General features: G+C 44.8%; 1 protein-coding gene across 2 annotated transcripts in view; it reads right to left on the bottom strand.

Moving 5' to 3' along the window:
• Positions 1 to 11157, bottom strand: part of PSMF1 (proteasome inhibitor subunit 1) — a 38899-nt gene extending 27742 nt beyond the window's left edge. The window contains exons 1-4 of one of the 2 annotated variants that reach the window (XM_080685665.1): positions 11039 to 11157; positions 10790 to 10933; positions 4881 to 5033; positions 3439 to 3521 (exon numbers count right to left, since the gene is read on the bottom strand). In XM_080685665.1, coding sequence (XP_080541791.1) covers positions 3439 to 3521; positions 4881 to 5033; positions 10790 to 10918 — 365 coding nt within the window. In that variant the 5' untranslated portion in view covers positions 10919 to 10933; positions 11039 to 11157. Of the gene's footprint in view, positions 1 to 3438; positions 3522 to 4880; positions 5034 to 10789 lie in introns of both variants that reach the window. The other variant, XM_080685666.1, reaches the window with a different exon arrangement.
• Positions 11158 to 13686: the final 2529 nt, after the last annotated feature.

The raw sequence follows: 13686 nt of genomic DNA, 5'->3' as shown, positions 1-13686 counted from the left end.
CCGGGTTCGAGTCCGGTCAAGGGCATGTACCTTGATTGCGGGTACATCCCCAGTAGGGAGTGTGCAGGAGGCAGCTGATCGATGTTTCTCTCTCATTGATGTTTCTAGCTCTCTATCCCTCTCCCTTCCTCTCTGTAAAAAAATCAATAAAATATACTTAAAAAAATAATAATAATATTCCCTATGAACAGAAATCATGGTTCCTTAGAAAAATGGCTAATTTCAAAGCAGGGGCAAGGAAAGTGCAAGATGAGTCTAGAACATCTTATTGTGCCAGGAAGTATGAAAACACTCAAAGAAGGATGAGGACATGTCAAAAGGATAAAGGAAGCAGCTTGAAGAGGTTCCTACTGGCAACTCTGGAACAACCTGAGCATTCAAAGAATGACAGAAATGGACTATAACTCTGAAAAAATAAACAAAAACCAATTACAACAACAACAACAAAAAAACACCCCATAAGTCTACACTGATATTTTAAAAATTAAAAACAAAAGGGACAAGAATAGAAAATCTTTTTTAAAAAATGCTAATAAATATAGAAAGAATAATAAAAAACTACTATTTTATAATTATCCTATATAATAAAGAGGTAACATGCAAATTGACCCTCATGCCCTCACAAGATGGCTGCCTACAACCAGGCCAGCAGGGGGGTTAGTGAGGGACAACCAAATGACTGAACAGCAGGCTGCGTGGGGCAACCAGGCCGGCAGGGTGGTTAGTGAGGGACGACCAAACGACTGAACAGCAGGCTGCATGGGGCAACCAGGCCGGCAGCGGGGTTAGTGAGGGACGACCAAATGACTGAACAGCAGGCTGCATGGGGCAACCGGGCCAGCAGGAGGGGGCAGTTAGGGGCAATCAGGCTGGCAGAGGGGGGCAGTTGGGGACGATCAGGCCTGGAAGGGGGGCAGTAATAGGTGACCAGGCTGGTGGGGGGGCAGTGAAGGGTGAGTAGGCTGGCAGGGGGGCAGTTGGGAGCAACCTGGCCGGCAGGGGGTGGCAGTTAGGGCCGACCAGGCTGGCAGGGGGGGCAGTTAGGGGCGATAAGGCCAGCACGCAGAGGCAGTGAGGGGCAATCAGGCCAGCAGGGGAGGGCAGTTAGGGGCGACCAGGCAGGCAGGCAGATGAGCGATTAGGAGCCAGCGGTCCAGGATTGTGAGAGGGATGTCTGACTGCCAGTTTAGGCCTGATCCCCGGGATTGGGTCTAAACCAGCAGTCGGACATCCCCCAAGGGGTCCCGAATTGGAGAGGATGCAGGCTGGGCTGAGGGGACCTCCCCCCCCCCCCCGCACGGATTTTGTGCACTGGGCCTCTAGTCACAATAATAATAGATTCAGGCAAGAATCTTCAATAGATGCTAAAACCACTGGGTGAAAGACCAGTGGGAAGCAGATTAGTCAGTCTGCTAATATAATCCCACAGATCACTTATTAAACACAAGGAAAACCACATGCCTTTAATGTAGAGAAAACTGAAATATAGTATCATAACCAAGCGAACAATTGAACAAAATCAACTGTGAGACAGATGTCACATGCCTGATGTGAAACACTGAGAACAGAGCCTCACCCATGTAGTGTTCTTGTGTAAAATGTTCAACCTACATCAAATGATGAGGAAACAATCTGATCAATTCAATCCTGAGGAAAAAATCTGAACATTCTACACAACAACTGACCTCAAGTCTTCAAAAATACCAATGCCACACACACAAAAAGTCTAAGAAACTGACTAGGTTAAAGGTAATTAAAGAGACATGAAAATAAATGCAAGGTGTGATCTTGTTTGGATAAGGAAAAAACCCTCAAACCCCAAACCAAAAAACTAGCTAGCTAAAAGGGACATTGCTGTGCTGACTGCAGAAATCTGAACATGACCTATGTAGTAAATGATACTAATGTATCAATGTTACAGCTCCTGAGGGTGATGAACTCTATTAAGGTTATAGGAGAATGCCCCTTTAAGGAGATAAATGCTGAAATATTTAGGAGTTAAGGTCCATAAAGTCTGGAAATAATTCTCAGATGGTTCAAGAACAAAAAAGCATCTAAAAATTAAGCAAATATGGCAAAATGTTAAAAACATTTGGTGAATCTAGTTGATGGGTATATGAGTGTTCACTGTAATATTTTTGCAACCATTTTTTTCTGTAGAGTTGTAAATTTAAAAATAAAAAATTAAGAGAATGAGAAGACAAGACTAGGAAAAAATATTTGCAAAACATATACTATATGATAAAGGACTGTTATCCAAAATATATAAAGAATTAAAACCCAACAATAAGAAAACAATGTAAAAATGGCTGAAGACTGAAGAGCCTCACCAAAGAATATATACAGATGGTAAATAAGCATATGAAAAGATGCTTAACATCATATGTCATTAGGTAACTGCACATTAAAACAAATAATGAGATACCACTACACATCTATTAAAATGGCCAAAACCTGAACTACTAACACCAACAAATGCTAACAAGAATGTGGAACTATAGGAATTCTCATTCATTGCTTCTGGGAATGCAAAATGGTACAGTTGCTTTGGAAGACAGTTTGGCAGTTTCTTATAAACCTAAACATACTCCAACACCACCAAGGGTGAACTCTAAAGTAAACTATGGAACTTGGGTGATAATGTGCATCAATACAGGTTCATCCATTTAAAAAAATGCACCATCTTAGTGAGGAATGCAGATAGTGAAGGAGGCTGTGCATGTGTGTGTGCGCTGTGGGGGGAGGGGGAGCAGGAAGTACATGGGAACTCTGTACTTGCTGTTCAATTTTGCTGTGAACCTGAAACTGCTCTAAAAATAATCCATTAAATAAATAAGTTGGGCCCCAAACGTTGTGCTCAGTAGTTAAGAGTGTCTTCCCATGCACTGAATGGTCATAGGTTCTATTCCCGACCTGGTTAGGCAAATACCCAGGTTGTGGGTTCAATCCCCGGTTGGGGCACATTCTCGAGGCAAACAATTGGTGCTTCTCTCTCACATCAATGTCCCCCCCCTCCCCCTCTCTCTCTCTCTCTCTCATCAATGAAAAAGCATATCCTTCAGTGAGGATTAAAAAAAAAAGTTGGGGGTGGAATGAAGACCTGATTAGGGACACTTATTCTCAGGAGCTTACTCTAAATGACCCCCTTGGCCCAGCCCCATCTCTACTCTGTAGCTACTATAGCACTTGTAGACTCTTGATTGCATGATTTTATTTCACGTGACATTTCCCATGAGTCTTCTCTTTAAATAAATTAAAAATAGGAAAAGAGAACTGAGAAGTGACTGTGCCCAGGAGTGAAAGATCCTTCTGTTAACCTTCCTTAATTCTCTGGATACCTCCACTCCATTCCTTATATCTGGCCACTGGCTCTCTCTCTCTCTTTCTTTACCCCCTTCTCTCCTGCCCCCGCCAGGAAAAGCTATCACTTAGAAGTACCTGGGGAAGTCATGCAGGTTTTCTGAATCGATATAATCATCCAAGTTGAGGGTCAAATCTGACACTTGCTGTGAGCCATATTCCTAGAAAAATAAAAATAAAAAGTAAGAGATGGACTATTTCTGGGCTAAAGAAACATGTATGTGCACAAAGAGACATAGATAAGGACTGTTTGTAATACAGGAAATACCCTTCTAATGCTTGGGGACTTCTCTGATTTAGGAATATCTTTTTTTGAGGCAGAGCCCAGAAAACCTACTTCCTAGGCTCTTTGGCAGCCTGGGCACAGGCATATAACTGAGGAGCCAAAAAGATGCACAACTTCGACATGGAGGTGGGCAACATGGGGAAGCAGGCTGAGCAAGAGATAGACATCTTACTAAGGAGGGGTTCCAGCACCAGTGGCTCATGAGAAGGAGCGCCAGGCTGGCAGTACTGGCCAGTCCCTAACACCCTTGTGGTGGCCACAGCAGTGGGTTTCAACAGCATGGTTTGGGGCACTATCCTGGAGCCCAGATTTGAACCTGTTTCCTAGCCCTTCCAATAATTCAAGGAACTATCCTAATTCTTCAACAAACCCAATCTGTTTAAAATAACCTGAGGGGATTTTGTTGTTTGAAACTAAGAACCTTGTCTGATACAAGATCTAAGTGTTCATCAAAAGGGAAAGGGATAAATAAATTATGGCATTATGGAATACAGCATAGTAAATTAGTGAATAAGGTATATCTATATGCATTCCTATGTAAAGACCTCCAAAACATACTTTTTCTTGAACACATGCAATCAGAACAAAAAGAAAATCACTGCCCTCATGGTGCTCACTGTCTAGCAATAGAATACAAACATTAACCCAAAGCGTAAGTAAGTACATAAGTACACATTGTGGTACCAGGCAGGAAAATGAAATGATGACGTAGAGAAGTACACTTTAGATTTTTCTGGCAGGTGAGAGTAGGTAGTCAGGACTGAGCTTTCTGAGGAAGTGAACTAAGAGAGGGCAGAGGCCCAGCTAAAGAAAGGATGAAGGGTGTGTATGCATGTGAGGCACTCACAGAGGGGAAGAGCTTCCCAGCACAGGAAACAAGAGATGTACAGGCTCCAAGGCAGCAAGAAGAGAAGCTTAGCTAAAGAACTAAAAGTATCCCTCAGGGGCTACGGTTTTTCCTCCCAGGTTGTCACTGAATGAATTTATCTTAATTTACTTAACCATTCCCCTGTGATGGTAACCCCCCCCACCCCCCGCCCCTCAATACCAGTGGTGAAAATCTTTGAGCACAGAGCTTTTCTATCTTTAGGGTTCTTGCCTCAGGATAAAGTTCCAGAAGTAGGATCAATGGGTAAAGGCTTCACAAATATTTAGGGCTCTTCATCCATACAGTTAAATGGGTTTCACCACATCTACTCTCATCACCAGATCCCTCCTTGTCTCAGACACTCACCAGCACATTGATGATCATGCTCTTCTCCACAGTGACAGCCTTCACAAGGAGCTTTTTGGAACCATCCTTCGACTCATATTGGAGGACGTACAGGTCTTTATTGTTGTTCCATCCGACAGGCAGCAGTTCTGATTTCCTATCACTGGGATCCGGCTGAGAAGACACCAGGGTTGAGAGGAGGAAGGTTACAACCTCAGAACACAGCTATGAATGACTTACAATCTAATCACATTGCTTGCTTCACAGATGAGGGCACAGAGGTCAGGAGAAAGAAAATGTCCAAGGCCCCCCACAAGTCAGAGCTCTGGGACCCAGGTCTCTGGTCTCCCGCTCCTGCTCCTCTCTCATCTCTGACTGCCTTTGTCACACAGCACTGGAACCTGTCAAGAATCTGCCTTGCTTCAATAATCTCCTTGCCATCCCTCTGCCAAGAATAAGGCCAATCATTTCAAGGAAATCTGTGAAATTTTAAGGTAGTGTTTTTAAAAGTTTGGAACTTGGGCCATCCACAATATGATCACTAAAGTGTTGACTAAAATACAGATTCTAATGTACCCCCCTCCGGATTACTGTAGTGGCTTAACAAAAATTATGAACAATTTTCATACACATGAAATACAGCATATGTACAAGATAAAAAAAAATTATAAAATGGACACCTATGTATCTGCCACCAGTTTAAGAGATAGAATATCACCAATACTGCTAATGCCTTGAGTAGTGTACACACAATGAAGCTCTCTTAATTCCCCTCACGGGTAATTACTATGATTCGCCCATGTCAATGCATTTCACTATAGTTGATTCACTATATAGCATTCCATTGCTCTACAGTTCACAGCTATATAGCATACCATTGTATGAATATCATACAAGTTACACTTTCACTTGTTGGTAGATATTTGGTGTACAGTTTATCCGTTTAGCTATTATAAAACTGCTATGAACATTCCCGTACACATCTCCTGCTACACATGTGGATAAATTTCCATACAGTATGTCTGGGGGAAGGACTTTTAATTTATAAGATAAAATGTAACTGTATCCCAAAGAGGTACTGATTTACACTCCCATCAGCAATGTATGAGAGTCCCTGTTGCTCCATGTGGTCAGCAACATTGCTATTGCCCCATTTAAATATTTTTGCCAACCTGGTGGGTGAAAAATGCATCACTGAGAGTTGTGATGTCTTCCTTCCTTTTCTTATTAGCAACCCTAGGGCTCTCCTTTTATACACGGGGGTCTGAAAAACAGTTCTCAAACTATTTCTATAGTAAGAACTAATATAGTGACTTCCAGGTGGGGAAAGATTTCTTAAACAAAACTGACAAAAGAAATCAAGTGCTGCCTTTGAGACTATTCATAATTTAAAGCTTCTCTTCAACAACAGACACTACAAATAGGCAGCCACAGGTTAGGATGAGGTATTTGCCATGGCTACAAATGAAAAGAATAATAATTAGCACATAAAGAAAATGCTTGGAAATGAATAAAAGTTGTGAACCCACTTGAAAAACTGGCAAAAGATAAGAATAAGCAAAAGATAAGTGCAGCTAGCAGTGTATACAGGGTTGTTTACTAGCACTTAGAGAAGCACAGGTTGAAATAATGAGATACCAGGTTACACCCATCAGATTGGTTATTATCCATTTTCTACTTTTTGTCAGGTGTTTGTGAGGGTGTGGGGAGAATAGGAACCCCCAGACACTGCTTGCTGGTGGCCACTTCAACTCTTCCAACCACTTTGGAGGGCAATCTGGTAGTATTCAGTGCAATGAGGTGAGCTGACACGCCATGACCTCCACTCCTGGAAGAAACCCTGTGCACAGAGGCACAGAGGACATGACAAAGAATTTTCATCACCAAAGTGGAGGGGAAATGAGACATATCCTCACAGAGGAGCATGATATAGCAGTGAGAAGGAACAAACTAGATCTAATTGTAGCATTACAGATAAAAGTAAAAAATACATATATATGACAAAGAAAGATTAAGAAAAAATGAGATTTACAGCTGGGTGACATTTATGCACACATTTTTAAAATGCACATAAAATATATATATTTTTCATGGATGTGTATTTATATAGCTAAATATGGAGAAAGTGGACTGCGAAGATCTGTATTCATGAGAATATAGTACGAGAGAGTGAGACCAAAGATGAAGAACAAGGGCAAAAGACAAAAGTCCAGCAACATAGGCCTTACACACCCCAAGGAAAGGGGGAAGCCAAGAGTGGAGAATTGGGGGCCTCTCCTCTTTGATCACCCTTGATATTCAGGAATCCAATGTGGGGAGAGGTTCCAAATAAAAGTCAAGATGTTGCAACTGGCATGGTTTAAACCCTGGCTGGATGACAAGGAAAATCCCAGGCTTGAAGCAGAGAAATGAGAGTGAAGGAAACCAAAAGTGAAACTAATCAAACCACTCTGCTAAGTGAGAAAGAGAAACTCTCTTAATCCCAACTGGGTAAGTTTCCTGTAACATGTTTAGCATTGTGGATGTAAGATTTATTTTGGAAGACAAGAATTTGATAATATACCTGTCTTTGTTTTGTTAAGGGCCTTTGAATATATGTCCTTCATCTATAGCAACCCATCAGAATTCTTTCTTAGACTATAGGTAACTCAGTCTGCTCACTATCTCATAACCTCTGGCATCCAGAGGAAGAGAGAATCCTGGGGCCAAGTGAGGTGATGCCTCTCACTGCAGTGGAACTGATGTTCCTCAGCCCAAGGGATGCCTTGATATGGGGAAAACAGCCTTGATGTGGGGAAAACAGGTGGGACAGAGAGGGACTGGCCCCAGTGATATCAGTCCAAATATGGCATTCAACTGCCCTCTAGGCCCTGACAACAAGTATCAGGTCTCCCAGAAAGCTACAACTGGAAAGTAGCCAAAGTGCAATTGTGTAGTTTACTTCCCTTGGAGGAAAATCTAAGAAAGGGCTGTCAGGGCCCGAGAATTGCCCAAAGTCATGGTAAGTCAGGGACAGAGCTGGATTCGGTAGTCAGAGCTTCTGGTTGCCCTGGTAATGGCTGGAGAAGATTTTTCCCAGCCAGGACCACCAAATTGGCTCCAAGAAAGGAAATATAGTTGTCCCTTTAGGCCCGTGGTCAGCAAACTGCGGCTCGAGAGCCACATGCGGCTCTTTGGCCCCTTGAGTGTGACTCTTCCACAAAATACCACGGCCTGGGTGAGTCTATTTTGAAGAAGTGGCATTAGAAGAAGTTTAAAAAATTTGGCTCTCAAAAAGAAATTTCAATCGTTGTACTGTTGATATTTGGCTCTGTTGACTAGTGAGTTTGCCAACCACTGCCTTAGGCAAACTGCTGGGGCTGGATGCATTCTTTAATGGTCTTGAGTTCATCCCAGTGCCTCTGGGCTAAAATGCGCCCCAAAAAAACTCAAACTGATCATTCTGGGCATTTTCTCTCTTTCATCATAATCTTTAGATTCTCACAACACAAAACAATATTCCCTAACTAAGTCTATGACCATCTCTATCCCTTGCCACGTAAGCCACTTGACACAGCTGTAAAGCTCTTATGAGGCATGGCGCTGACTTCAAGAAAGAAATACAAATTCAAATATTGGCTTTTTATTGAAGCCAGTGAATGCACTGCTCTCCTAATCAAGTATTATGTACACAATTCCCAGTACCAAAGGAGACAAAACCAAAGAGAGGAGACAATTTAGCTTTTTACTTAATTGCCAATATATTATATAATCAAGCACATACACACTTTTGGGACCTTCCTCTCTCTTTTATCACCCAAAGAAGGGTGGGGAGCAGGAGGTGGCTGGATAGGCAACACACACATCCTCTGAGCTTGGCAGACACTACTGGTCTCTGCTGAGTCTTCTGGTCCCAGGTCAGAAAATTAAACCCTCTCTTAAACAAATTACTAGGAAAGATGGCTCAACTCTGAAGAAGCAGACTCAGCAGAAGTGAGAGGAGGACACATGCAACCTGAGCTCCAATGACAGTTAATAAAAAAGGGGCCAAAAGCAGCAAAGATATACTCTAACGTGCAATACAAACACCCATCCCCTCAAAGAGCATGCACGCTTTAGCGCTGGGTAGTCATATGAACAGTGGGCAGCGCCTTCCAAAACCCTCATTCCCACTCTCCCTGGCCTCCCCCTATGATGTGTGGAGGCGCACCATTTTCTGTATGAACGCAGCACATAGCACTACGAACAGAGTGGAACTAGATGGACCTTTGGGAATTAAGGATCTTTTATTTACTTTCTAAAATAAGTATTAAAATGAGATCATATTCTTTCTGCACATTTCACCTGAAAATTTTGGAGTCCAGAGTATATGGCAAAGGGGATGGTGCTGGCTGGAAGGAGGCAATAACCTAAGCCAGTGGTTGGCAAACTCATTAGTCAACAGAGCCAAATATCAACAGTACAACAATTGAAATTACTTTTGAGAGCCAAATTTTTTAAACTTAAACTTCTTCTAACGCCACTTCTTCAAAATAGACTCGCCCAGGCCGTGTTATTTTGTGGAAGAGCCACACTCAAGGGGCCGCATGTGGCTCGCAAGCCACAGTTTGCCGACCACTGACTAAGCTGTCGAATTGAATCAGAGTTGCTGACAGGATGTGAGAGGGAAGAGTGGTGGAAGCAGATCTGCAGTGTTGACATGTCTTTTTAGCATGGGGAGAAGAGGGAGTCACACAGGCCCTCTGTAACAAAAATCTGTTCCTGGGGAGAGAGGTTCTGACAGTGCGTTAGAGAAGCAGTAGCTAGCTGGCAGGAGATAAGGAGAGTGGGGTACATGAGAAGGGGCAGAGAGCAGGGCAGGCATGTTAGATCTGAAAGACAAGGAAAGAGGTGTGTGTGTGGGGGGGGGGGGGGAGAGCTGAGGGCCACTGGAGGAGCTCCAAGGTCATGACCAAGTCTAACTCCTCTCTCCCATCCCACTGTTCCATGTGCTATCCCACACATCAGCTTTCTGGGAGAAGTTCCCAGGAAAGACTGAAATGAAATGATTAGGGGAAGTGAAATAGTGTTAAAGATTAGAAAGCTGAAGTAGGGCAGGTGAGGAAATGCTGGCCAGACTATACACTGAAAGGGGAAACGGGACTCTTGTGAGCGAGGACTGTCTCTACCTTGTCCCAAGGTCTGAAGTACAGGGTAAATAGGCCACGAAGAGGCATTTGGGAGGGAGAAATGGCTCTTGTGTGTGTGTGTGTGTGTGTGTGTGATCGACCCTTCTTTTCCGGAGGCAGCGGTGAGGGTGGGAGAGCAGGAGGGGCTGATCCTGTAGGGACAGCTGTGGGGAGGAAACCTTCCTTGGCCCGCATACGCAGGGTGTATGTGTGTACGAGTGAGGTGCTTGTTTTCCAGAGCCTGAGTTGGGGACGACAGCAGCGAGTGGTCTGCAAAAGATGAAGGGTGTGAGCTCTCTTGGCCCAGGCTGAGGCGTGAAGAAAGGTCCCTTGACAAGGGCTGAGTAGGTCCAAGCTCACCCCGACACCCGTGCTTGGATCCCGCTATCCGGTGGGGTCCCCGGAATAGTATGAGGGCAGTTCCCCCGCCCCGACTGTGTGGGAAGGAACTTAGCGGACACTTCAGGTCGGTGAGGAGTGCGCAGGGGAGCTACACCCGTCTCGGTGCCAGGCCCACACAGTCCTGGCCTCGGAGACTGGCAGGCTGTGCTGAAAGCAAGTTTCTGACCGTGAGTTTTCAACACAGCTGTGTTGTGAGGTGCTCTGAGCTGAGTTGGGGCAGTAGGGCACCTCCCCAACCGCAGTCTGTACCAATGGTGTCATGAATCCGAGACTTGAGAGAGGGGAAGGTCAGAGCTCTGCACCAGGCCTTCGGTCCTCTGGGTTTGGGCAGAAGACACCTTAGCCCCTCCACCCTAGCTCCGAGCCGGCTCCCTGGCGTACCTGTTCGCCGGCACCCACGCTGTAGTAGCCGCGCGTCACTAATTCCCAGTGCAGGAAGCAGACCAGCGCGTCCTGCGCACAGGTGATCGCCGGCGCCGCCGACGCGAACAGAACCTCCAAGCCCGCCATGCGTGCCCCCGGCTTCTGCGGGCAGAGGAAGGAAGTGAGAAAGCGCGGTGAGCCGACCGGCCCTCTGAGTACTGATGACTCCGCACCGATAATCCACTCGCTCTGGCTGCTTCCACCCACCGCCAAAATGGAGACGCCCTCCGGTAAGGGGGCGCGGCTGCCGGAAGTAGCTCTAAAGAGCGGCGCAGCCGCGCGAGCGAGCCCGGGCTGGAAACATGAGCGCAACACTTGAAAGGTTCCGCCAGGCAGTGCGCGGGCGGGGCGGGGCGGGGAGGGACCCCGGGGGGCGCGGCCCTTCAAAGCTGGAATCCGGAAGTTCGCAGGTTGCTAGCAGGACCGCTACAGGTAGGGTGTTGCGTCCCTGAGGAGAGGCCACCTTTTTCTGAACTACAGACTTCCCATCCGCAGAATGGGGTAGGCGCATGCTAATGGGGGAAGATGTTATGAAATATGGCAAAAATATATTATTAACAGTAATTGCCTCTTAGTCATTTCTTGCTACGTGCCACATTATTCGAAATGCTTCACTACTTGTATTCATTTATTTAATCCTCGTGACACATATAAGGTTGGTATTAATTATAGCCCCATTTTACAGATGGGTAAACAAAAACACAAAGGGTTAAATTTGACCAAGGTAACACAGCCATACAGTGAGTGTGGCAGAGATGGAATTGGGACTTAGCTGACTGGCTCCTAGGATAGCATTTTATTAGTTGGAATCCTCACTTGAGGGTATTTTTTTCCATTGATTTTTAAAGAGAGTGGAGAGGGGAAGAGAGAAAAACATCAACGTGAGAGAGACACATGGATTGGTTGCCTAATCTATGCACCCGGACCAGAGCAGGGGATCAAACCTGCAACCCAGGTATGTACCCTTGACCGGGAATTGAACCCACAACTCTTCCATCAATGGGCCAAAGCAACCACTGAGCAACCACTTGGGCTAGGATAGCATTTATCAAAGGTTTATTGTGTGCTAGATGCTGTGCCAAAACCTTTACATCACCCTAACAACAATTCTGAGGTATGTTCCATTATCACCTCCATTTTGCAGATGATAAAACGAGCTCAGAGAATTAAGGCCACTTCCCCCAAGAAAACAGCTGCCTGACACAGCTGAAGTTCTTGATCTACTACTAAATTTCAATAGTTTATTTGCCTGTCTCCTTCATGATTTTTACCACCTATTATTTCTTCAACAGGTTTCTTGAAATCTAGTTTCCCATCCCAGTCAGCAACTGGCTACAAGCCATTATCATCTCTCAGTTTGATGCCTATGCTAGCCTCTGAACTGCCCTCTCCTGAACGTCTGTTCTATGTTCTACAACTATAGATTACATTAGAACATACGATAGATCACATCCCACCTCTGCTCAAAACTCCCAGAGCTCCCATCACACTCAAAGGAAAAGTAAAGTCCTCCCTATAGTCTGCAGGAACCTGCATGTGGTCTGCACTCCTATCCCTCCCTCATCACTTACCTCTCTCTGATATTAGCTACTCTAACTCTCCCCTCATCACCTGCATTCTTGGTTGCAGTAATGTTGACTCCCATCTTCTCTCACGCCCACATTTGCTTCAACAGCAAAGCTAGTCGACTTTACTCTCAAAATATATTCTGAGTCTGACTACCTCCACCTTGATCTGATTCTCTAGCCTCTCATGCTTGGACTATTGCAGTAGCCTCCTACCCAGCCTCTCTCTTTCATATGTTCTATTCTCCTGGCCTTTCTTTGCATGTACTGTTGTTGTCACTGCCTGGAGTACTCTTTCTCCAAACATCTGCATGGTTCATTCCTTCCTTTTAGGTGACTCCTTCCCTTATCTCCATCTAGCCTCAGCAGAGGGCTTCCCTGACACCCATCCAAAACAACCTCCTTCATGCAACCACTTTTTTTTCTTTCCTGAAAAGTATTCATCATAACCTGATACTACATTAGGTATTTGTCTGCTTGTTTATTTAATGACTGTGTTTCCACTAGACTGTGAAAAGAGGCAGAGGCCATGTTTGTCTTGGATACAGGTATGCCTGAGTACATTCCCAGCTCAATATATACTTATTGAATGAATGTATGAATGCATGCATGCATGCATGTGTGAATGAATGATGAATGAATGAATGATTGGGCTAGTCTCACTCACCCTTTTGCATTCCACCACTCACTTTGTTAGCTGGCCCTGTATCTCTCAAAATTTTGTGTTCTTGAGGTAACCCTTGGATGCCCAGATTCTTACACCTCATCTGTGGAGATTCTAGATGAGCAGGTCTAAGATGGAATGCCGGTATGTTGACCACACTCTGGGTGATGCTACTCCTGGGGACTGTGGAACTCCTGAGATGTATTGCGGGTGGCATAAGGCTATTTGCTCTTTCCACCAAGATTCTCTGCATTTTCAGGAATCCCTGATTTTACTTGCTCTATCTCTTCTGCTCCCAATGTCTTTCACCAGTTATGGAAAATTCCACCAACTCATTCATTTAATCTTTAACTAAACCTCCATAGGCTGGGTTGCCCTTGGTGGTGATGCAGGCTATGTACTGCACAAAGGTGCCCACCCCAGTGGCAGCCCTATCCCTAAGTGCCTACTGTGATCCAGGCCCAGATGAACAAGCCATAGTTCCTGCCACTATGGAGCTCACTGTCTAGTGGTAAAAAAAAAAATACAGACAAAGGAAACCCAGTGTGAAAACTGTTATGGCAGAGGGACACTTGGAGGTCTGTGCAAGCCCAGAGGAGGCAACTATTTCAGGTTAGGGGTCATGG

This window comes from Plecotus auritus (genome assembly GCF_963455305.1).
Source record: "Plecotus auritus genome assembly, chromosome: 8".
Classification (NCBI taxonomy): domain Eukaryota; kingdom Metazoa; phylum Chordata; class Mammalia; order Chiroptera; family Vespertilionidae; genus Plecotus; species Plecotus auritus.
Note: the sequence above shows the minus strand (reverse complement) of the source record. Positions and strands in the feature narration are given on the sequence as shown.